The sequence below is a fragment of the Oscarella lobularis genome, chromosome 15 (assembly GCF_947507565.1).
Source record: "Oscarella lobularis chromosome 15, ooOscLobu1.1, whole genome shotgun sequence".
Classification (NCBI taxonomy): Eukaryota; Metazoa; Porifera; class Homoscleromorpha; order Homosclerophorida; family Oscarellidae; genus Oscarella; species Oscarella lobularis.
The window spans coordinates 259350-278180 of NC_089189.1; the positions used below are offsets into that span (position 1 = coordinate 259350).

At 44.3% G+C, this 18831-nt stretch overlaps 6 protein-coding genes and 1 long non-coding RNA gene across 7 annotated transcripts; 6 read left to right on the forward strand and 1 right to left on the reverse strand.

The window, feature by feature from the left end:
• The first annotated feature begins 9 nt into the window (after window positions 1–9).
• Window positions 10–9092, forward strand: LOC136196103 (membrane-associated tyrosine- and threonine-specific cdc2-inhibitory kinase-like). Its single transcript, XM_065985614.1, has 18 exons — window positions 10–462; window positions 511–563; window positions 611–738; window positions 789–875; window positions 922–960; window positions 1005–1083; window positions 1138–1260; window positions 1312–1403; window positions 1451–1557; window positions 1608–1668; window positions 1728–1770; window positions 1821–1859; window positions 1916–1988; window positions 2038–2097; window positions 8356–8455; window positions 8501–8590; window positions 8657–8759; window positions 8814–9092. The coding sequence occupies exons 1-18, from the start codon at window positions 165–167 to the stop codon at window positions 8835–8837; spliced, it is 1599 nt and encodes a 532-aa protein (XP_065841686.1). The 5' UTR covers window positions 10–164; the 3' UTR covers window positions 8838–9092.
• A 33-nt stretch (window positions 9093–9125) lies between these two features.
• Window positions 9126–10376, forward strand: LOC136196109 (V-type proton ATPase subunit E-like). The gene is made up of 9 exons (XM_065985619.1): window positions 9126–9194; window positions 9250–9315; window positions 9365–9474; window positions 9533–9599; window positions 9669–9758; window positions 9810–9878; window positions 9933–10027; window positions 10073–10160; window positions 10215–10376. Exons 1-9 carry the CDS (start codon window positions 9162–9164, stop codon window positions 10275–10277), a joined length of 681 nt encoding a protein of 226 aa, XP_065841691.1. The 5' UTR covers window positions 9126–9161; the 3' UTR covers window positions 10278–10376.
• A 70-nt stretch (window positions 10377–10446) lies between these two features.
• On the forward strand, window positions 10447–12636 carry LOC136196104 (chitobiosyldiphosphodolichol beta-mannosyltransferase-like). The gene is made up of 14 exons (XM_065985615.1): window positions 10447–10672; window positions 10731–10811; window positions 10864–10976; window positions 11023–11261; window positions 11316–11382; window positions 11434–11483; window positions 11532–11659; window positions 11709–11747; window positions 11795–11857; window positions 11908–12018; window positions 12065–12126; window positions 12186–12238; window positions 12291–12366; window positions 12423–12636. Exons 1-14 carry the CDS (start codon window positions 10477–10479, stop codon window positions 12555–12557), a joined length of 1413 nt encoding a protein of 470 aa, XP_065841687.1. The 5' UTR covers window positions 10447–10476; the 3' UTR covers window positions 12558–12636.
• A 408-nt stretch (window positions 12637–13044) lies between these two features.
• Window positions 13045–13468, forward strand: LOC136196113 (uncharacterized). The gene is made up of 3 exons (XR_010672087.1): window positions 13045–13120; window positions 13181–13347; window positions 13405–13468. It is a non-coding gene; the product is annotated as an uncharacterized lncRNA (long non-coding RNA).
• A 156-nt stretch (window positions 13469–13624) lies between these two features.
• LOC136196234 (short-chain collagen C4-like) lies at window positions 13625–14306 on the forward strand. The gene is made up of 2 exons (XM_065985759.1): window positions 13625–14153; window positions 14290–14306. Exons 1-2 carry the CDS (start codon window positions 13625–13627, stop codon window positions 14304–14306), a joined length of 546 nt encoding a protein of 181 aa, XP_065841831.1.
• LOC136196099 (short transient receptor potential channel 4-like) lies at window positions 14282–18631 on the forward strand. The gene is made up of 14 exons (XM_065985609.1): window positions 14282–14485; window positions 14550–14788; window positions 14844–14890; window positions 14940–14976; window positions 15053–15146; window positions 15212–15289; window positions 15515–15812; window positions 15865–16460; window positions 16515–17177; window positions 17227–17679; window positions 17732–17884; window positions 17930–18070; window positions 18126–18212; window positions 18261–18631. Exons 7-14 carry the CDS (start codon window positions 15716–15718, stop codon window positions 18549–18551), a joined length of 2481 nt encoding a protein of 826 aa, XP_065841681.1. The 5' UTR covers window positions 14282–14485; window positions 14550–14788; window positions 14844–14890; window positions 14940–14976; window positions 15053–15146; window positions 15212–15289; window positions 15515–15715; the 3' UTR covers window positions 18552–18631.
• Window positions 14331–15333, reverse strand: LOC136196110 (uncharacterized). The gene is made up of 5 exons (XM_065985620.1): window positions 15206–15333; window positions 15101–15154; window positions 15011–15046; window positions 14855–14951; window positions 14331–14805 (listed from the first exon to the last, which is right to left on the reverse strand). Exons 1-5 carry the CDS (start codon window positions 15299–15301, stop codon window positions 14438–14440), a joined length of 651 nt encoding a protein of 216 aa, XP_065841692.1. The 5' UTR covers window positions 15302–15333; the 3' UTR covers window positions 14331–14437.
• Window positions 18632–18831: the final 200 nt, after the last annotated feature.

The window sequence follows — 18831 nt, forward strand, 5'->3', positions numbered from 1 at the left end:
AAGTCTAGTCGATATCCCGTACTAATTTTAGCGGGTCTCTCCAAAGAAGAAGCCGTCATCTCGCCTTTTGACCGCGATTCACAGCATCCAAGTCGACGCATGCTCGCCTAACCGCGATCGAAATCGGGACCCCATCCGAGGAACCGAGCCAAAGCCTTCCACCAATGTCGCGCTCGCGCAACTCGACTCGAACTCGATCAGCGGCATCGCCACCGCTTCCCTTACCCGTCCCAACGTTCCTCGAAGACTCGGAGCGCCTCCGTCCGCGTCGTCGCTCGCGATCGGAAGGACGCCTCATCGGAGCGGGCGGACGCTCGATTATTCCATCGTCTATTCGAGTGCCTCGTTCGCCAGTCAAATCAGTACCTCCAAAAAGTCGCGTTTTCGGCGGCGTAAGCCTCGCATCGACGTCGTTTTGCGAGGGACCGAGATCGGTGGGCGTGTCTAGTGCAGCAACAGATCGTAAGTCTTCACATACTGCAATGTCGTGACGTCATGTATTGCTATTAGTTTTAACAAGTCCACATTATAGCTGCGACATTCAGCAGACTTACTTTGATCAGGTAAGCAATATTTCTATATATAATTTGGCTCTATGATATTTCCTTAGTGTTTTGTTGTGGAGAGGAAAATTGGGGTGGGATCTTTTGGAGAGGTCTTCAAAGTTCGTTCTAAAGAGGACGGGAAATATTACGCTGTAAAAAAGACTAGACAAGGCTACAGAGGCGATTTAGACAGGCAATACTTTTATCAATAAAATAAATCCAATTAATGAATTTTATGTATAGAAGTCAAAAGATCCAGGAGGTGTGTCAGCACGAGAGACTGACGCCTCATCCAAATTGCGTTCGATTTTACAAAGCCTGGGAAGAGAGGTAATTATTAATACATTCCGAAAAAATAATTAATAAATTTCATTAGGGCTCATTTGTACATTCAAACGGAACTTTGTCATAAGAGGTTAGATAAGAGTCCTATTGATTTATTTATCTATTTTTCTCTAGCCTTAGAGACTATGAAGAACAATGCCAAGGTCCATTTGATGAAGATTTTGTCAAGAATTGTTTCGCTGACTTAGCCCTGGTAGACTAATTTTCTAATAATTAAAATTATTTAATTTTGTTCTGTGACTGTAAGGGTCTCAAACATATCCATGACGTCAATTTATGCCATTTTGATATAAAACCTGACAACATATTCATAACCGAAGACAATATTTGCAAAATTGGAGACTTTGGCCTCATGACTGACATCTCAAAAGCAAACCAAAATACACCATAATAAATAAATAATATTGATTTTTTCCTTTAGAATAATCTTTATGACGCCCAAGAGGGAGATCCCAAGTATCTTGCACCTGAATTGCTACAAAATCAATTTGGAAAACCAGCTGACGTCTTCAGGTCTCATCTCCCAATTAAAATCTGATTTTATATATTAATTTCTCTAGTCTGGGTATGACTCTTCTTGAGCTTTCCTGCGATATTGAATTGCCGAGTTTCGGAGAAGCGTGGCACGTTCTACGAAGCGGCCACATACCAGAAACCACTCTAGAAGGCAATTCAATATTAATACATAATTTGAATTATTTTATCCATACCTCATAGGCTTATCTCCTGATTTGAAACGACTTCTTAGAGCAATGCTTAATCCTGATCCAATTTCTCGGTGAGAAGAACGAGAAATGAATTTGTAGAAGGCCTAAATTCCGTTTCTTTTTCCACCAGACCTACTATAGGCCAAGTTTTGAGTGATCCTTACCTATCAAAAGTAATAATTTTTACAGTTGATTAATATCACAGTGACTAGTTTCCAATTAGACGGCGTTTATACGAGAAAAGATGACGAGGAAAAAATTGGTAATAATTAACCATTTCTCCAAAAAAACGAGACTAGAATTGATTTTTTGCTATAGACGTCCCCATTTCACATCATCCAAAGCATAAAATCTCTCGTTGCTTCACTATTTGCTTTTCTACTCAGCCTCAGTAAGAAATCATATCCAATAATAGCCAAAAGAATTTTCATCTTCTTTAGTCTGGACCACCAAAGATAAATCCTCAACCACAACAACAACGTCATCAAGTCAAGAAGACGGTAAAACAATAGACAGGGTTCAGCCAAGGGGGAGTAGATGAAGCAGTTGTAGTAGATAAAGCAGTTGTAGTAGATGTAGTAGTTGTAGTAGATGAAGCAGTTGTAGCAGATGAAGCAGTTGTAGTAGATGAAGCAGTTGTAGTAGTTGTAGTAGATGTAGTAGTTGTAGTAGATGAAGCAGTTGTAGTAGATGAAGCAGTTGTAGTCGTTGTAGTAGTTGTAGCCGTTGTAGCCTTTGTAGCCGTTGTAGTCGTTGTAGCCGTTGTAGTCGTTGTAGTAGTTGTAGCCGTTGTAGCAGTTGTAGCCGTTGTAGTAGTTGTAGCCGTTGTAGCCGTTGTAGTCGTTGTAGCCTTTGTAGCCGTTGTAGTTGTTGTAGCCTTTGTAGTCGTTGTAGCCGTTGTAGCCGTTGTAGCCGTTGTAGCCGTTGTAGCCGTTGTAGTAGTTGTAGCCGTTGTAGCAGTTGTAGCCGTTGTAGTAGTTGTAGCCGTTGTAGCCTTTGTAGTCGTTGTAGCCTTTGTAGCCGTTGTAGTTGTTGTAGCCTTTGTAGTCGTTGTAGCCGTTGTAGTAGTTGTAGCCGTTGTAGCCGTTGTAGCCGTTGTAGCCGTTGTAGTAGTTGTAGCCGTTGTAGTCGTTGTAGCCGTTGTAGTCGTTGTAGCCGTTGTAGCCGTTGTAGTAGTTGTAGCCGTTGTAGCCGTTGTAGTAGTTGTAGCCGTTGTACCGTTGTAGCCGTTGTAGTCGTTGTAGCCGTTGTAGCCGTTGTAGCCGTTGTAGTAGTTGTAGCCGTTGTAGTCGTTGTAGCCGTTGTAGCCGTTGTAGCCGTTGTAGTAGTTGTAGCCTTTGTAGCCGTTGTAGCCGTTGTAGTAGTTGTAGCCGTTGTAGTCGTTGTAGCCTTTGTAGCCGTTGTAGCCGTTGTAGTCGTTGTAGCCGTTGTAGTAGTTGTAGCCGTTGTAGCCGTTGTAGTAGTTGTAGCCGTTGTAGCCGTTGTAGTAGTTGTAGCCTTTGTAGCCGTTGTAGTTGTTGTAGCCGTTGTAGTCGTTGTAGCCTTTGTAGCCGTTGTAGTTGTTGTAGCCTTTGTAGCCGTTGTAGTCGTTGTAGCCGTTGTAGCCGTTGTAGTCCTTGTAGCCGTTGTAGCCGTTGTAGCCGTTGTAGTAGTTGTAGCCGTTGTAGCCTTTGTAGTCGTTGTAGCCGTTGTAGCCGTTGTAGTAGTTGTAGCCGTTGTAGCCGTTGTAGTAGTTGTAGCCGTTGTAGTCGTTGTAGCCTTTGTAGCCGTTGTAGTTGTTGTAGCCTTTGTAGTCGTTGTAGCCGTTGTAGCCTTTGTAGCCGTTGTAGTCGTTGTAGCCGTTGTAGCCGTTGTAGTAGTTGTAGCCGTTGTAGTCGTTGTAGCCTTTGTAGCCGTTGTAGTTGTTGTAGCCTTTGTAGCCGTTGTAGTCGTTGTAGCCGTTGTAGTAGTTGTAGCCGTTGTAGCCGTTGTAGTAGTTGTAGCCTTTGTAGCCGTTGTAGTTGTTGTAGCCGTTGTAGTCGTTGTAGCCTTTGTAGCCGTTGTAGTTGTTGTAGCCTTTGTAGCCGTTGTAGCCGTTGTAGTCGTTGTAGCCGTTGTAGTCGTTGTAGCCGTTGTAGCCGTTGTAGTAGTTGTAGCCGTTGTAGCCTTTGTAGCCGTTGTAGTCGTTGTAGCCGTTGTAGCCGTTGTAGTCCTTGTAGCCGTTGTAGCCGTTGTAGTAGTTGTAGCCGTTGTAGTCGTTGTAGCCGTTGTAGCCGTTGTAGTCCTTGTAGTAGTTGTAGCCGTTGTAGTAGTTGTAGCCGTTGTAGTCGTTGTAGCCTTTGTAGCCGTTGTAGTTGTTGTAGCCTTTGTAGCCGTTGTAGTCGTTGTAGCCGTTGTAGCCGTTGTAGCCGTTGTAGTAGTTGTAGCCGTTGTAGCCGTTGTAGCCTTTGTAGCCGTTGTAGCCGTTGTAGTCGTTGTAGCCGTTGTAGCCGTTGTAGTAGTTGTAGCCGTTGTAGTCGTTGTAGCCTTTGTAGCCGTTGTAGTTGTTGTAGCCTTTGTAGCCGTTGTAGTAGTTGTAGCCGTTGTAGTCGTTGTAGCCGTTGTAGTAGTTGTAGCCGTTGTAGCCGTTGTAGTAGTTGTAGCCGTTGTAGCCGTTGTAGTAGTTGTAGCCTTTGTAGCCGTTGTAGTTGTTGTAGCCGTTGTAGTCGTTGTAGCCTTTGTAGCCGTTGTAGTTGTTGTAGCCTTTGTAGCCGTTGTAGTCGTTGTAGCCGTTGTAGCCGTTGTAGTCCTTGTAGCCGTTGTAGCCGTTGTAGCCGTTGTAGTAGTTGTAGCCGTTGTAGCCTTTGTAGCCGTTGTAGTCGTTGTAGCCGTTGTAGCCGTTGTAGTAGTTGTAGCCGTTGTAGTAGTTGTAGCCGTTGTAGTCGTTGTAGCCTTTGTAGCCGTTGTAGTTGTTGTAGCCTTTGTAGTCGTTGTAGCCGTTGTAGCCTTTGTAGCCGTTGTAGTCGTTGTAGCCGTTGTAGCCGTTGTAGTAGTTGTAGCCGTTGTAGTCGTTGTAGCCTTTGTAGCCGTTGTAGTTGTTGTAGCCGTTGTAGTCGTTGTAGCCGTTGTAGTAGTTGTAGCCGTTGTAGCCGTTGTAGCCGTTGTAGTAGTTGTAGCCTTTGTAGCCGTTGTAGTAGTTGTAGCCTTTGTAGCCGTTGTAGTTGTTGTAGCCGTTGTAGTCGTTGTAGCCTTTGTAGCCGTTGTAGTTGTTGTAGCCTTTGTAGCCGTTGTAGCCGTTGTAGTCGTTGTAGCCGTTGTAGTCGTTGTAGCCGTTGTAGCCGTTGTAGTAGTTGTAGCCGTTGTAGCCTTTGTAGCCGTTGTAGTCGTTGTAGCCGTTGTAGCCGTTGTAGTCCTTGTAGCCGTTGTAGCCGTTGTAGTAGTTGTAGCCGTTGTAGTCGTTGTAGCCGTTGTAGCCGTTGTAGTCCTTGTAGTAGTTGTAGCCGTTGTAGTAGTTGTAGCCGTTGTAGTCGTTGTAGCCTTTGTAGCCGTTGTAGTTGTTGTAGCCTTTGTAGCCGTTGTAGTCGTTGTAGCCGTTGTAGCCTTTGTAGCCGTTGTAGCCGTTGTAGTAGTTGTAGCCGTTGTAGTCGTTGTAGCCTTTGTAGCCGTTGTAGTTGTTGTAGCCTTTGTAGTCGTTGTAGCCGTTGTAGCCGTTGTAGTAGTTGTAGCCTTTGTAGTTGTTGTAGCCTTTGTAGCCGTTGTAGCCGTTGTAGCCGTTGTAGTCGTTGTAGCCTTTGTAGCCGTTGTAGTTGTTGTAGCCGTTGTAGTCGTTGTAGCCTTTGTAGCCGTTGTAGTTGTTGTAGCCTTTGTAGCCGTTGTAGCCGTTGTAGTCGTTGTAGCCGTTGTAGCCGTTGTAGCCGTTGTAGCCTTTGTAGCCGTTGTAGCCGTTGTAGTCGTTGTAGCCTTTGTAGCCGTTGTAGTTGTTGTAGCCGTTGTAGTCGTTGTAGCCTTTGTAGCCGTTGTAGTTGTTGTAGCCTTTGTAGCCGTTGTAGCCGTTGTAGTCGTTGTAGCCGTTGTAGCCGTTGTAGCCGTTGTAGCCGTTGTAGCCGTTGTAGTAGTTGTAGCCGTTGTAGCCTTTGTAGCCGTTGTAGCCGTTGTAGTCGTTGTAGCCGTTGTAGTAGTTGTAGCCGTTGTAGCCGTTGTAGCCGTTGTAGCCGTTGTAGCCGTTGTAGTAGTTGTAGCCTTTGTAGCCGTTGTAGTCGTTGTAGCCGTTGTAGTAGTTGTAGCCGTTGTAGCCGTTGTAGTAGTTGTAGCCTTTGTAGCCGTTGTAGTTGTTGTAGCCGTTGTAGTCTTTGTAGCCTTTGTAGCCGTTGTAGTTGTTGTAGCCTTTGTAGCCGTTGTAGCCGTTGTAGTCGTTGTAGCCGTTGTAGTCGTTGTAGCCGTTGTAGCCGTTGTGGTAGTTGTAGCCGTTGTAGCCTTTGTAGCCGTTGTAGTCGTTGTAGCCGTTGTAGCCGTTGTAGTCCTTGTAGCCGTTGTAGCCGTTGTAGTAGTTGTAGCCGTTGTAGCCTTTGTAGCCGTTGTAGTCGTTGTAGCCGTTGTAGTAGTTGTAGCCGTTGTAGTCGTTGTAGCCGTTGTAGTAGTTGTAGCCTTTGTAGCCGTTGTAGTTGTTGTAGCCTTTGTAGTCGTTGTAGCCGTTGTAGCCGTTGTAGTAGTTGTAGCCGTTGTAGCCGTTGTAGCCTTTGTAGCCGTTGTAGCCGTTGTAGTCGTTGTAGCCTTTGTAGCCGTTGTAGTTGTTGTAGCCGTTGTAGTCGTTGTAGCCTTTGTAGCCGTTGTAGTTGTTGTAGCCGTTGTAGCCGTTGTAGTCGTTGTAGCCGTTGTAGCCGTTGTAGTAGTTGTAGCCGTTGTAGCCTTTGTAGCCGTTGTAGCCGTTGTAGTCGTTGTAGTAGTTGTAGCCGTTGTAGTAGTTGTAGCCTTTGTAGTAGTTGTAGCCTTTGTAGTAGTTGTAGCCTTTGTAGTAGTTGTAGCCGTTGTAGCCTTTGTAGCCGTTGTAGCCGTTGTAGTTGTTGTAGCCTTTGTAGTCGTTGTAGCCGTTGTAGCCGTTGTAGTAGTTGTAGCCGTTGTAGCCTTTGTAGCCGTTGTAGTCGTTGTAGCCGTTGTAGCCGTTGTAGTAGTTGTAGCCGTTGTAGTCGTTGTAGCCGTTGTAGCCGTTGTAGTAGTTGTAGCCGTTGTAGCCGTTGTAGTAGTTGTAGCCTTTGTAGCCGTTGTAGTTGTTGTAGCCGTTGTAGTCGTTGTAGCCTTTGTAGCCGTTGTAGTTGTTGTAGCCTTTGTAGCCGTTGTAGCCGTTGTAGTCGTTGTAGCCGTTGTAGTCGTTGTAGCCTTTGTAGTAGTTGTAGCCGTTGTAGCCGTTGTAGTAGTTGTAGCCGTTGTAGTCGTTGTAGTAGTTGTAGCCGTTGTAGTAGTTGTAGCCTTTGTAGTAGTTGTAGCCTTTGTAGTAGTTGTAGCCTTTGTAGTAGTTGTAGCCGTTGTAGTCGTTGTAGTAGTTGTAGCCGTTGTAGTAGATGAAGCAGTTGTAGTAGATGAAGCAGTTGTAGTAGATGAAGCAATTGTAGTAGTTGTAGCAGATGAAGCAGTTGTAGTAGATGAAGCAGTTGTAGTAGTTGTAGCAGATGAAGCAGTTGTAGTAGATGAAGCAGTTGTAGTAGATGAAGCAGTTGTAGTAGATGAAGCAGTTGTAGTAGATGAAGTAGTTGTAGTAGATGAAGCAGTTGTAGTAGATGAAGCAGTTGTAGTAGTTGTAGCAGATGAAGCAGTTGTAGTAGATGAAGCAGTTGTAGTAGTTGTAGCAGATGAAGCAGTTGTAGTTGTAGTAGATGTAGTAGTTGTAGTAGATGAAGTAGTTGTAGTAGATGAAGCAGTTGTAGTAGATGAAGTAATTGTAGTAGATGAAGCAGTTGTAGTAGATGTAGTAGTTGTAGTAGATGAAGTAGTTGTAGTAGATGAAGCAGTTGTAGTAGTTGTAGCAGATGAAGCAGTTGTAGTAGATGAAGCAGTTGTAGTAGTTGTAGCAGATGAAGCAGTTGTAGTTGTAGTAGATGTAGTAGTTGTAGTAGATGAAGTAGTTGTAGTAGATGAAGCAGTTGTAGTAGATGAAGTAATTGTAGTAGATGAAGCAGCTGTAGTAGATGTAGTAGTTGTAGTAGATGAAGTAGTTGTAGTAGATGAAGCAGTTGTAGTAGTTGTAGCAGATGAAGCAGTTGTAGTAGATGAAGCAGTTGTAGTAGTTGTAGCAGATGAAGCAGTTGTAGTAGATGAAGCAGTTGTAGTAGATGAAGCAGTTGTAGTAGATGAAGCAGTTGTAGTTGTAGCAGATGAAGCAGTTGTAGTAGATGAAGCAGTTGTAGTAGTTGTAGCAGATGAAGCAGTTGTAGTAGATGAAGCAGTTGTAGTAGATGTAGTAGTTGTAGTAGATGAAGTAGTTGTAGTAGATGAAGCAGTTGTAGTAGATGAAGTAATTGTAGTAGATGAAGCAGTTGTAGTAGATGTAGTAGTTGTAGTAGATGAAGTAGTTGTAGTAGATGAAGCAGTTGTAGTAGATGTAGTTTATTAGATGTAGTCTCGCCTTCATTGTTTAGAAACTAGAAACTCTCGCCTGCCTTATTTAGAAACTAGAAAGTCTCGCCTTCATTGTTTAGAAACTAGAAAGTCTCGCCTTCCTTATTTAGAAACTAGAAAGTCTCGCCTTCCTTATTTGGAAACGCCTTCCTTATTTAGAAACTAGAAACTCTCGCCTCTATTGTTTATAGACCGACTTCCCCCTGCTCCATCTGAAGACTCATTTCAACCTCAACTAACAAGTTCCTTCACTGAAAGCTCTACACCCACTCCTAGACATAATCCCAACTGGTATTGAATCAATAGCTTCTATTGCCAAAACGATTCCTTTTCAAGGGAAACGGGTCATTTTTCTCTATCAACTTCCGTCCCGTCTCCGCTACTAATGCGTAGCGGATCTGCTGCAACAACGCCCTGTTTATCTAGGTGAGCCAAACACTTATGTTGATTAATTAATTAATATATAATCCCATGCTCAATCACCGTCACTAGAGAGAAGAAATCTCGTAGAGGATCTGCACTTGCACAGAAATTGACATTCGGAAGTAGCGGTGATACAGAAAAATGTTCACTAGAGCCAAAAAATTTACTTGGTGTAATGAAAAAAACCAACACCATAGGGGCGTATTCTATATCTCATTTTCTCTAGGCGTTCGAAGACGTTTCTGAGTAGTCAGTGAGATGATTTAGTTATATAATGATTATCCTAGATTTTTACAAAAGCCAAGGCGGATTCCTTGCAAGTCATATTGTATATGCCGCGCACGCGTTGTTGTTTTCGCCCCTTGCATGTTGTGTTCTCACACTAATGGGAGCTATTCATACTCAGAACTTGCATGTCTTGCTTTATATCGCATTGTTTATTAATTAGGGTGCATGCGAGTCGCGACGAAAAATTATTGCTAGGGATCAATAAAGTTTAGCTAACGCACGCACCGCGGCGTGTTTGATTTTCACGTGACGAACACCTCCTAAGAGACACACGTGATCTGCGAAGATGGCGTTGAGCGACGAAGATGTCGAAAAGCAAGTAAGGAAGGCGAAGACGGATCGTTCGAAGCACTTTTAGACGTTTCGATGGATAGATTAAACACATGATCGCTTTTATTAATCAAGAAGCTCAGGAAAAAGCCGAAGAAATCGCCGCTAAGGTTAGCGTCGATAAAAAAGGGTCTTTCCTAGATCTATTTCTCTATTTAGGCCGAGGAGGAGTTCAGCATCGAAAAAGGACGTCTCGTGCAGCAGGAAAAGCTCAAAATCATGGCCATTTACGAAAAGAAAGACAAGCAAATCGAACTCCAAAAGAAAATGTAAGCGATCTCCCCCAAAGGGGGCTCACCGTCGCGTTTCACGATCTCCCGCCGTTAGCCAACGCTCGAATCAGTTGAATCAGTCGCGATTGAAAGTCCTGAAGCAGCGAGACGATCAAATAAAGGTTAGAAGAATCTGAATGAAATGGAGTAGGCGTGTCCCGGCTCGTCTCTGATTGGTTCCCGCCTTTTAGACACTGCTGGAGTCGGCGCGCGACCGTCTCTCCGTCGTCACACAGAACACGGGCCAATATCAGAATCTACTCAGAGGACTAATAGTTCAAGTAAGCAAAAGAACCCTTTTCTCTATGGTTTCCCTAGCAACCCGTTTCCAGGGACTGTTTCAGCTGTTGGAATCGCAAGTTATTATCAAATGCCGGAAAGCTGATCTCTCATTTGTCAAAGTGAGTAGAGGGCGTGTCCAAAAACTCCTTAGCAACACCCATGACTGAATATAGAGCGCATGCTCCCCAGCAGTTCAAGAATACGAAAGAGGAACAAAGAAATCAGTCAAAATAACGGTAGACGAGACTTCCTTTCTAGGAGCCGACGTGTAAGTACCCGGATAAATACAAGAACCGTATAATATGACGTTTAGGTCTGGTGGCGTGGAGCTTCACGCCCAAGAAGGCCGAATCAAAGTCGTGAATACATTGGATAGTCGTTTGGACCTCATTAGTCATCAAGTAGGCGTGGTTAATTTTACCTGGGTCCCGTATGAGGATTTATGTCTTTTTTAGATGTTGCCTGAGATACGAATGCGCTTGTTTGGGGTGAATCCGAATCGAAAGTTCGACGACTGAGGGAAGAGGGATTATTTATCAAACTGCTGCTAGCGCGCGCTCGGAAAAATTCACATTCTCTGTTCGTTTTTTTGCTCTTATTTCATGTTTTGATATTGATTTGTGTCGAGTTTTCCTCCCCACGTGGTGCCGTAAATTTGCTTTAGCGTACGTTATTTGGGTCACTTTTCTCGCGTTTTTGCTACGAAATGGTCGTATAATGGAACTAGCGGTGCTCGTTTTGTTCTCTCCAGTTCTGATTCTACTCGCTCGAGTTCTATTTTGGCGATTGAGGCCCCAATCGGGAACCGTCGGCGTTGTCGTCTTGGGAGACGTCGGACGAAGCCCGCGAATGCAATACCACGCCCTCTCGTTCGCAGACGCAGGATTCCGAGTCGATCTCATCGGTTTATCAGGTAAACGAACCCGTATCGCACCGAGAATTCAAATAAACGACGTCACGTGCCCGCGGAGGCTCCGCTCCTCTACAAAAACTAACCAATCACAGCCAGATAGAAGTCGTGGCCCTATCCGATCTAACAAAATGGATAGAAGGTGCATAGATAGCAATAAACAATAGATTACATATCAAAAATCAATAATCTAGTGAAATTTTTACCAAAACTACTCCGTTACGTCATCAAAACGCTTATTCAACTCGCCCAGCTTCTAGTCATCTTACTCTTTTATATGAGACGTCCCAAACAATTCTTAGTTCAAGTATGTGTATACAATATCCGGTTGCCATGGCGACCCGTTTCTATAGAATTCTCCCGCGATTCCCACTCTCTTTGCACTTCACTCCGTCGCGTTTTTGTGCGGGAGTCACGTGGTTGTCGACTGGCACAACTATAGCTACACGATACTTCAAATGGCCTTACGTCCGGGGCATCCTCTCGTCCGAATTGCTCGGATTTACGAGCAAATTCTCGGTCGTTTCGCGCGCTCTAATTTGTGCGTGACGCGCGCTATGAGAGAGGACCTGAAAAAGAATTGGAACATAGAGTCAGCTCACAGATTAAATAAAATTTAGTCTATAGAATATTTACGTTTTATTAGAGCCCTTACGGTGTACGATAGACCGCCAGAAATGTTCAAGAAAACGCCGCTAGATGTTAAACACGACGTAGGGCTGATTTAAAATTATTTAGGAAATTTATTTGAAATGAATCTTTAGTTGTTTGTACGTCTATCCAAAAAGTATCAATGTTTTCGGTCCCAGCCTTGGTACGAGCACTGGGCTTTGATAATTGAGTCTAGAGGCGTTTTTTCCAGGCAGAACAAAGTGGCTTTGCAGCCAGGTACTAGGGTAGAGGAGACCGTTTTTACGCGAAAGGAAAACGGCGGGATTGAGCTTCGATCTGATAGGCCATTCCTTCTACTAAGTAGCACAAGCTGGACGGGTAAAATAGCAGAATTCCTAATTGAAATTTGGGCGAATTTTGTCTATAGAGGACGAGGATTTCTCCATACTACTAAATGCAATAGAAAGTGAGATACATAGAGGAGCATTTCAATACTATTTTAATTAATATTAGAATATGAATCATTTGCTAAAGAGGGGCAGTCTCACTTGCCTTCATTACTTTGCGTAATAACAGGTAAATAAGACTATGCACTCCCACATGAAACAAGTCTCTGTCCCCCATAGGCAAAGGCCCTCAAAAGAAATACTATGAGGAGCTGATGTCTAGTAAAGAATTTGAGCGTGTGACCTTCTGTCTTCCTTGGCTAGAAGCAGAAGACTATCCCCTTCTATTAGGCAATTAAAAATTAATTTTCTAGCCAAGTATAGAGCTTGGGTTTAGGCTCAGCTGATTTGGGCGTTTGCCTTCATAAATCCTCATCCGGTTTTGATTTACCAATGAAAGTAGGTGTTTAATAAAAAATATTTTAATTAGGAACCCCTACCAAAATCAATTGAATTAGGTTGTTGATATGTTTGGCTGTGGTCTACCCGTTTGTGCAATCGATTTTAATTGGTAATTCTAAATGAATTGGCTTTATATATTTTATAATTTTTTTCGCGTTAAGTCTTCATGAGTTAGTGAGGCACGGTGTAAACGGTTTGGTGTTTCGCTCCGCTCAAGACCTGTCCTCTCAAATTCAAGTAAAAATAGGGAATGCATGCACGGAGTTTTAAAAATAGACGCGTTGGTTTTTTAGCGCTTAGCTCGGGATTTTCCCGCGTCCCATTCGTCAGAATTAGATGCGTTTCGCGCGAATTTGAAATACTTTCAATCTGCGCGTTGGAACGATAATTGGAATCGAACGGTATTGCCACTTTTTGAGGTAAAGTGAACTGTGAACGCAGTTTGAGCAATTTTCTTTTCAATGTATCGCCAATGCTCTTATATTTGTGGAAAATATTTTTGTATTATTTCAATGGGTTGCAGAAGAAACAATATCTGGTAAGCTCATGCACTTGCTAGGTTAATTAGATAGCCCCCAGATAAGGTAGTACGTGCAGTTCCTTTGGTGTCTCATTGGCTATTGATAGTATAAAGCAAGTTGATAGATTTCCGTTTGATAAGATGAATGGGGAAGTGGGAAGCGGTCTCGTTATCTCAATAACCTGCAGGGGAATTCCTGTTTCTTATTTACGTGCTCGCGCATAGTTTCTTTGTTCAGTCTTCAGACAACATGCAAGGGATTCATATGCTCGTATTTCTGTCTCTTTCCCTGTTATGCCACGAACTCGTCAGTTCTGAAAGCCTTTCCGATCTTACTACCAAAGTACTCCCTAGTCTCCTGCGATACTTTTTTCGCTAAAAAATGCGTTATACAGGTAAAGGTATTGGAAAGTTTAGTTGTTAATGGCCTGAGGAACATTCCTGGTCGAGACGGTCGAGATGGGCTGCGAGGTTAGCGCCAGACGAACGGATACTGGCCTGTTCTTTTAACTCGAAACTTCGCTACGTTAGGTCCCGCAGGAAAAGACGGAACGAAAGGAGATAAGGGAGATATCGGAGGAGGATGCGGCGTCACTACGGCTGGTATATCTTTTTTTGAGATGCTTTCAGTTCCTTGTTTCACTTCCACAAAGTTGTTGCTGACGGAAGCAAGCCAGACGCGAAGGCAGTCAGTAGCGGTATGTGCGTACAGTCAGTTATCTATTTAGAGCCCCTATCTTTTCTCCAACCTATAGCGCCTAAGGGAAACAAGGGCGAAACTGGACCCACAGGCCCTCAGGGTACGAAAGGCGAACCGGGAACCAACAGCAGTATGTAAAAACGCCCTGATCTCGCATTTATAACGTTCTGGGATCTGGCGTAGGGCTCAAGGGCGAGAGGGGGCCGCCTGGTTGGCCAGGAGGCAGAGGTTCAACCGGATCGACTGGACAAAAAGGCGCACCAGGAAGAGATGGTATGATAGCGCGATTCTCTGCAATAGATAAGGCCGCGGGAAGACTTTTCTTTCTAGCCGGGTCTGTCACGTATGTTCGCTGGGGAAGAACGACTTGTCCTAGCGGTGCTGAGCTTGTTTACGAAGGAAGGGCCGGCGGTGCGGGTCACGGTACGAGTGGCGGAGGATCATCGTATCAGTGCCTACCTAAACAACCGATTTATGACGGATATTACACGGGTTCCGGGCAGACGTACAGTTACATGTACAACGCTGAATACGAAGTGTACAAGTTTAATCCCTTTGCTCCGCACGTTCAAAGGGATGACGATGTTCCGTGCGTGGTTTGTCTGGTTAGAGGAAAAACTGCTCTTCTTATGATTCCCGCGCGCAATGTTTGTCCGAGCGGCTGGCGAAGGGAATATTACGGCTATCTTATGGCGTCGTCAAACGGCGGTCATAGTAATGATTATGCGTGTGTTGATCGCAACGCCGAAGCGGTTCCTGGTACAAGAAATGCGGAAACTGGCGCCCAAATGTATTTCGTGGACGGTAGGTGTTATGGACATCTGGAATGCGGCCCTTACGTGCAAAATGCCGAACTTACCTGTGCTATCTGCACTATTTAGCAGCAGATGGTCAACGGTGACGCATTACTTGTTGTTTTTTGTTTCTTTTTTCTTTGTAGCGCGTCGCTTGAAGTGATTGGTTAGATTGAGGAAGAAACCGTCTAATAAACGTTTGCCAGTCTTTCTTTCCTACAGTGCAACATCGAACAAAGAATAGTGAGAAAAAGACGAGTATAGTATTTAGTTTCCAGTCTCAATAGACTGGAATTAGTTGACTTGCCACGCGCCAAAGGACGCGTCTTGATTTCCAAAACGGTACTGCATGCCCTTGTATCCAACTGCTCTCACAGATATTTTACCGCCTTTCTTTACATTCCAGAGCATTCCGAAATAGTTCGACAACTCGTGGGACTTGACAAAGTGCTCCAGCATGAACCCAACGCGATCAGAATCAACATAAAGGCTGGGATAGCGATAACGAGACACGGGCTTAGGGTCGAGCTTCCTCGCGTGCAAATTGAAGAAGATGTAATAGACTCCGGACACAGGAACAACGATAGAGCCGTTCTCATACGTCATACCACATTTAAGAAGAGAACCAGACGTACTATTCGACCAGTGAGTAATCACCTGACCTAGAATAAAGAAAATAAGCGAGTTGGGAATTTTTTAGTGGGCTCTCACCGCTGTTATACGTAACCCATTTATCGTAGCCGCCAGGTAAATAAGCTACTGGTATGGGCGTAATAGAACCGATGCTAGTTCTTAGGTCCCTAAGAATCTGTGCATGTGTATGTCAAGAGAAGGTCAGTAAGGGTACTGTATTAATATATTTCGAACCTCTTCCTTCAATTCGTTTCGCACCCTTTCGTCTATCTATAGAAGTGCGTTGAAATTAATAATAGTTCTCTATGAACTGACCTGCTTTACCTGATGTTGATCAGCTCTGTCTTGATCAAGAGACACAAAATCCCCAGTACGTTCCTATATGAATATTCAAATTTTAGACTGCATTACATGTACTCGCGTTTATACGTTTAGAAACGGAGCGCTGTCACCGTATCCTAGGGGAACTCGAGCCGCAATAGATGCAAGGCACAGACAACCAATGACAAAAAGGTACGAACGCATCGCGAAAGGCACGGACTCCGCTAGCGACCTCAGCTACGCGCATGTGTAGAAAATCAGGCGTTCTATTGTCTCAACTGTTAGATCCTTCTCAGAACCTAAGGGGCGTGACTAGCGTTTTTGTAATTAAGTAATCACTAGCGTACTACGTAGTGCAGCTCACGAGAGCTCGGCCCCATGGCTTCTCAAGCGAAAGCGCAGACGTTTCCTTTGCAGAGCTTGCAGGAGAGAAATCGTCAATTTCCCCCTTCGCCGTCTGGCTTATGGAAAGAGCTCGAACGAGCTCCCCTCCCCGGTCTTCGTTCAATCGTAGGAGGCGGGGCCCAAGCGTCACGATTCGACGAATGGATTCGCGCCCTGCTTCGAGAGCGGAAGCGCGACCCGTGCCTCGCGAACCGATACAAAGAACGCGACGAAATGACGGCACTGCAACTCTTCTTCAACTTCCTAAAGGACCATCACTTCGCAAACGACTACATAATGGACGAAAAAGATTCAATTATCCTACAGAAAGGTAGATACCCTAAAATTAGGGATATTATTATAAATACACTCTCTTCCCTAAGGACTGGTCTCCCTGATAACTGGATGTCCTAGTGAGTTTATCTTCGCCACGGACAATTTCCATCGAACCCTGTTTCACTATCTCGCTTGGGCCAACGTTCACCCCGACCTATTTCAAGGAATCCTCGAAGAAATATGTCAAATTTTCACGTCTGAAGGTAGCGACTTCGAAGACCTACGCAAATTGATTATAATGAAAGATGACGACAACAAAACGGCTTTGGATTACGCTTTGGAATCGAAAACGAAAGCCCAACCGGAAAACATCATGTTACTATTGAAATACGGCGCTCGTTTCGACGACGATAAATTGATGATATCTGACGTGGATCAGCTAGACGCGTTACTCTACGAAGTGACGCAAACACTCGCCTATCGCGATCAACCAGAAGATCTTTGCATTCGACTCGTCGCTCATTTGAGAGAGCAGGCGGAAACGCACAAATACGACGGAACGAAGGATCGTTTTATGACCGTTTCCAAGGAGTTGGAAGATCTTACAGTGGCAATGTTAGGCGATGCGACAAACGACAGGGAAACGTTTCAATTGGTGAGCGAAGATCACTTCAATTTGGCCAAGAAACGAGGTCTAAAAAAGGTGAATATAATCGAGACTCTCTAACTTATCTTTTGACTTTGATTTTCTCTTCAGTATCTCGCTTCTGGAGGGGCTCAACAATACGTCAATCGTAAATGGTACGGTTTGGATGTTTCTGGAGACTCCAATACGTTTACCAACGATTTATTTCTTGGCAAGAGAGGCGGAAAATTTCTTTATTCTCGACTCACGCGTGCCGCCTTGTCGGGTCTCCATTGGTATCACTACGCCTGGCTTATCCTTCTTTTCTACATTGAAAATATTCTCTACTTCTTTTCGTTGTCTTTGCTTGCCAATCGTCTGCGTATTCTTTACGTTCCTGCAATTGCCTATGGAGCTCAATCTCTCATGTTTTCCCTCTTTGTTGCTTTGCTTCTAGTCCGCGTTGAACAATATCGCGGCATCTCCTCGGGTTTTTCAAGGGGTGAAACGGCATTTGAGGGCATAGTGCTTGCTTTCTGCATCGGTTACATACTCGACAAGGTCGCCTATTTGATCCTCTGGTGCAAAAGACGAAGCGAATTGAATAAGCACATGGGTGACGTTAAGGAGAAAAAGTCCGTGGCGTTGAAATGGGAGAACATTCCTCTCGTAACGGGCTATATAGTCGACGCATTGCTAATTCTGAGTCTTCTTGGATTCATTGTCACCGATGCATACGTTCTCAGCAAAAGCAATAACGTGTCGTGTTCAAACAATTCAACGCAAGCAATAGACGTGGGTGTCCAAAGTCTCGTTCTATTGTCTAATTTTGCTTTTATTCTAGAACTCCTATTGTCGTTTTCTTGCAGCGTCTCATATCACGCTGGGATTTGGAGCCGCTTTTGCCTGTTTGAATCTTCTGATTATATTTCGTCTGCACAGCTCTTTGGGTCCCTTGCAACTCGCCTTCTGGACGCTGGGAAAAGACGTCTTCTATTTCCTGGTCATGCTCTCGACATTTGGAATTGCCTTTGCTGCCCTTATGACCAGCACATATCAGGCAGCTCACACGAAAGACCCATCGTTTGATAATAGGCAACTATCAAGTTTATTTAGTTCTATTCAGAGTTTATTTTGGACTCTGTTTGGGCTTCTCGACTTGGATGATTTTCGAACGAGAGAAGGCGAGGAGACGACTCTTTTGTACATCTTTGTTGCTGCGTGGCTTCTTCTCGCCTCTGTTATACTTCTCAATATGTTGATTGGTCTGGTTACTTTGGCATTTGAAAGTATCTATGTACGTTGCTTGGTCACATCAGCAGGCATATGCAATAATTGTAACTTTTTAGGAAAATGCTGAACAGGAGTGGAAGTACACGCGAGCTATTGTCATCATGGACTTGGAGCCAGGAAGAGTTTTCCCACTGCCATTCGGTTGGTTCTGCATAATAATTGGAACTCTTCTTAGTCCAGTTTCAAGCCAGATGTGCAAAATCCAAGAAGTACGGTTAGGAGCAACCAAAGACTAGCCTTACATGATTTTATAGGACAACAGTGCAAATGGTGGCGTTGAGATGAACGAAAGAAACGAAGAGATGTTTGGCAAAGTTCAGCTTCGAGTGAAACAGCGCATTCGCGAAGCCAAAGGCAAAAGTCAATGCGTGAGAAGAGACATAGACGAAGTGGTGGTAAGACTAAAGACACTATTAATATATTGCGCCTACGCTTTGGGTTTTTTAACAGGATAGGATAGATGGCTTGGAGAACAGACTGGACTCTGTTCAATCAAACATAGCATTGATGGGAGAAACATTAGAAACGATACTCAGCGTAAGAAATAATTAAAAAGAGATTCAGATTGTTCTAATTTTTCTTTAGCTGGTGGAGGGCGGTCGTCCCAAGGCTGTTAGTGACAAAGACGTGAAACTAGAAGATGAGCAATTGCCTCCTGTCAGAAAGCGTCTACCCACTGCTTACAAAAAACCCGAGATAGAAACGTCGTCACTCGCTCTGGTCAAACAGTGTGTTCCCAGCTTGCAAATTTACGCATCTCATCCTCAGTTCACTAAAAAGTCGGTAAGGAAATTGAAAAAGTACGTTACTACAATAAAGAATGAATTGACTGTCGACGACGACGAACGTTCCCGAGATCGAATCACAACAGCCTGATGAAAACCGTGATTTCTTATTTTTTTAACTCTCTGTTTTGTAACCTTTGCATTTATTTTTAATTCGTTGCGCGCGAGCGACGCTTGCGGTTCAGGCGCATGGAACGCCACTCGCGCATAGTGTAGTGCTGGAGGGAACGCCCACTTTCGAGGGGTAAGTGTCTTCAATTCGTTGCGCGCGAGAGACGCTTGCGGTACAGGCGCATGGAACGCTCTCGCGCATAATATAGCGTTGACAGGCACGCCCACTTTCGAGGGGTAAGTGTCTTCAATTCGTTGCG

What these genes read in the sequence shown, in the direction of transcription:
- LOC136196234 (XM_065985759.1), top strand. Translation starts at nt 13,625, where the DNA reads ATGATAGCGCGATTCTCTGCAATAGATAAGGCCGCGGGAAGACTTTTC.
- LOC136196109 (XM_065985619.1), top strand. Translation starts at nt 9,162, where the DNA reads ATGGCGTTGAGCGACGAAGATGTCGAAAAGCAA. An exon ending in ACGAAGATGTCGAAAAGCAA is followed by an intron (nt 9,195 to 9,249) that starts GTAAGGAAGGCG and finishes TTCGATGGATAG; the next exon opens with ATTAAACACATGATCGCTTT. An exon ending in CTGATCTCTCATTTGTCAAA is followed by an intron (nt 9,879 to 9,932) that starts GTGAGTAGAGGG and finishes GACTGAATATAG; the next exon opens with AGCGCATGCTCCCCAGCAGT.
- LOC136196099 (XM_065985609.1), top strand. Translation starts at nt 15,716, where the DNA reads ATGACGGCACTGCAACTCTTCTTCAACTTCCTAAAGGACCATCACTTC. An exon ending in ATTCAACGCAAGCAATAGAC is followed by an intron (nt 17,178 to 17,226) that starts GTGGGTGTCCAA and finishes CTTTTATTCTAG; the next exon opens with AACTCCTATTGTCGTTTTCT. An exon ending in TGGCATTTGAAAGTATCTAT is followed by an intron (nt 17,680 to 17,731) that starts GTACGTTGCTTG and finishes GTAACTTTTTAG; the next exon opens with GAAAATGCTGAACAGGAGTG.
- LOC136196103 (XM_065985614.1), top strand. Translation starts at nt 165, where the DNA reads ATGTCGCGCTCGCGCAACTCGACTCGAACTCGATCAGCGGCATCGCCA. An exon ending in ACGGAACTTTGTCATAAGAG is followed by an intron (nt 961 to 1,004) that starts GTTAGATAAGAG and finishes ATTTTTCTCTAG; the next exon opens with CCTTAGAGACTATGAAGAAC. An exon ending in CCTAGACATAATCCCAACTG is followed by an intron (nt 8,456 to 8,500) that starts GTATTGAATCAA and finishes TTCCTTTTCAAG; the next exon opens with GGAAACGGGTCATTTTTCTC.
- LOC136196104 (XM_065985615.1), top strand. Translation starts at nt 10,477, where the DNA reads ATGGAACTAGCGGTGCTCGTTTTGTTCTCTCCAGTTCTGATTCTACTC. An exon ending in CGATCTCATCGGTTTATCAG is followed by an intron (nt 10,673 to 10,730) that starts GTAAACGAACCC and finishes GTGCCCGCGGAG; the next exon opens with GCTCCGCTCCTCTACAAAAA. An exon ending in GTTTTGATTTACCAATGAAA is followed by an intron (nt 12,127 to 12,185) that starts GTAGGTGTTTAA and finishes CAATTGAATTAG; the next exon opens with GTTGTTGATATGTTTGGCTG.
- LOC136196110 (XM_065985620.1), bottom strand. Translation starts at nt 15,301, where the DNA reads ATGCGTTCGTACCTTTTTGTCATTGGTTGTCTGTGCCTTGCATCTATT. An exon ending in ACAGAGCTGATCAACATCAG is followed by an intron (nt 15,047 to 15,100) that starts GTAAAGCAGGTC and finishes GCACTTCTATAG; the next exon opens with ATAGACGAAAGGGTGCGAAA. An exon ending in ATGGGTTACGTATAACAGCG is followed by an intron (nt 14,806 to 14,854) that starts GTGAGAGCCCAC and finishes TCTTTATTCTAG; the next exon opens with GTCAGGTGATTACTCACTGG.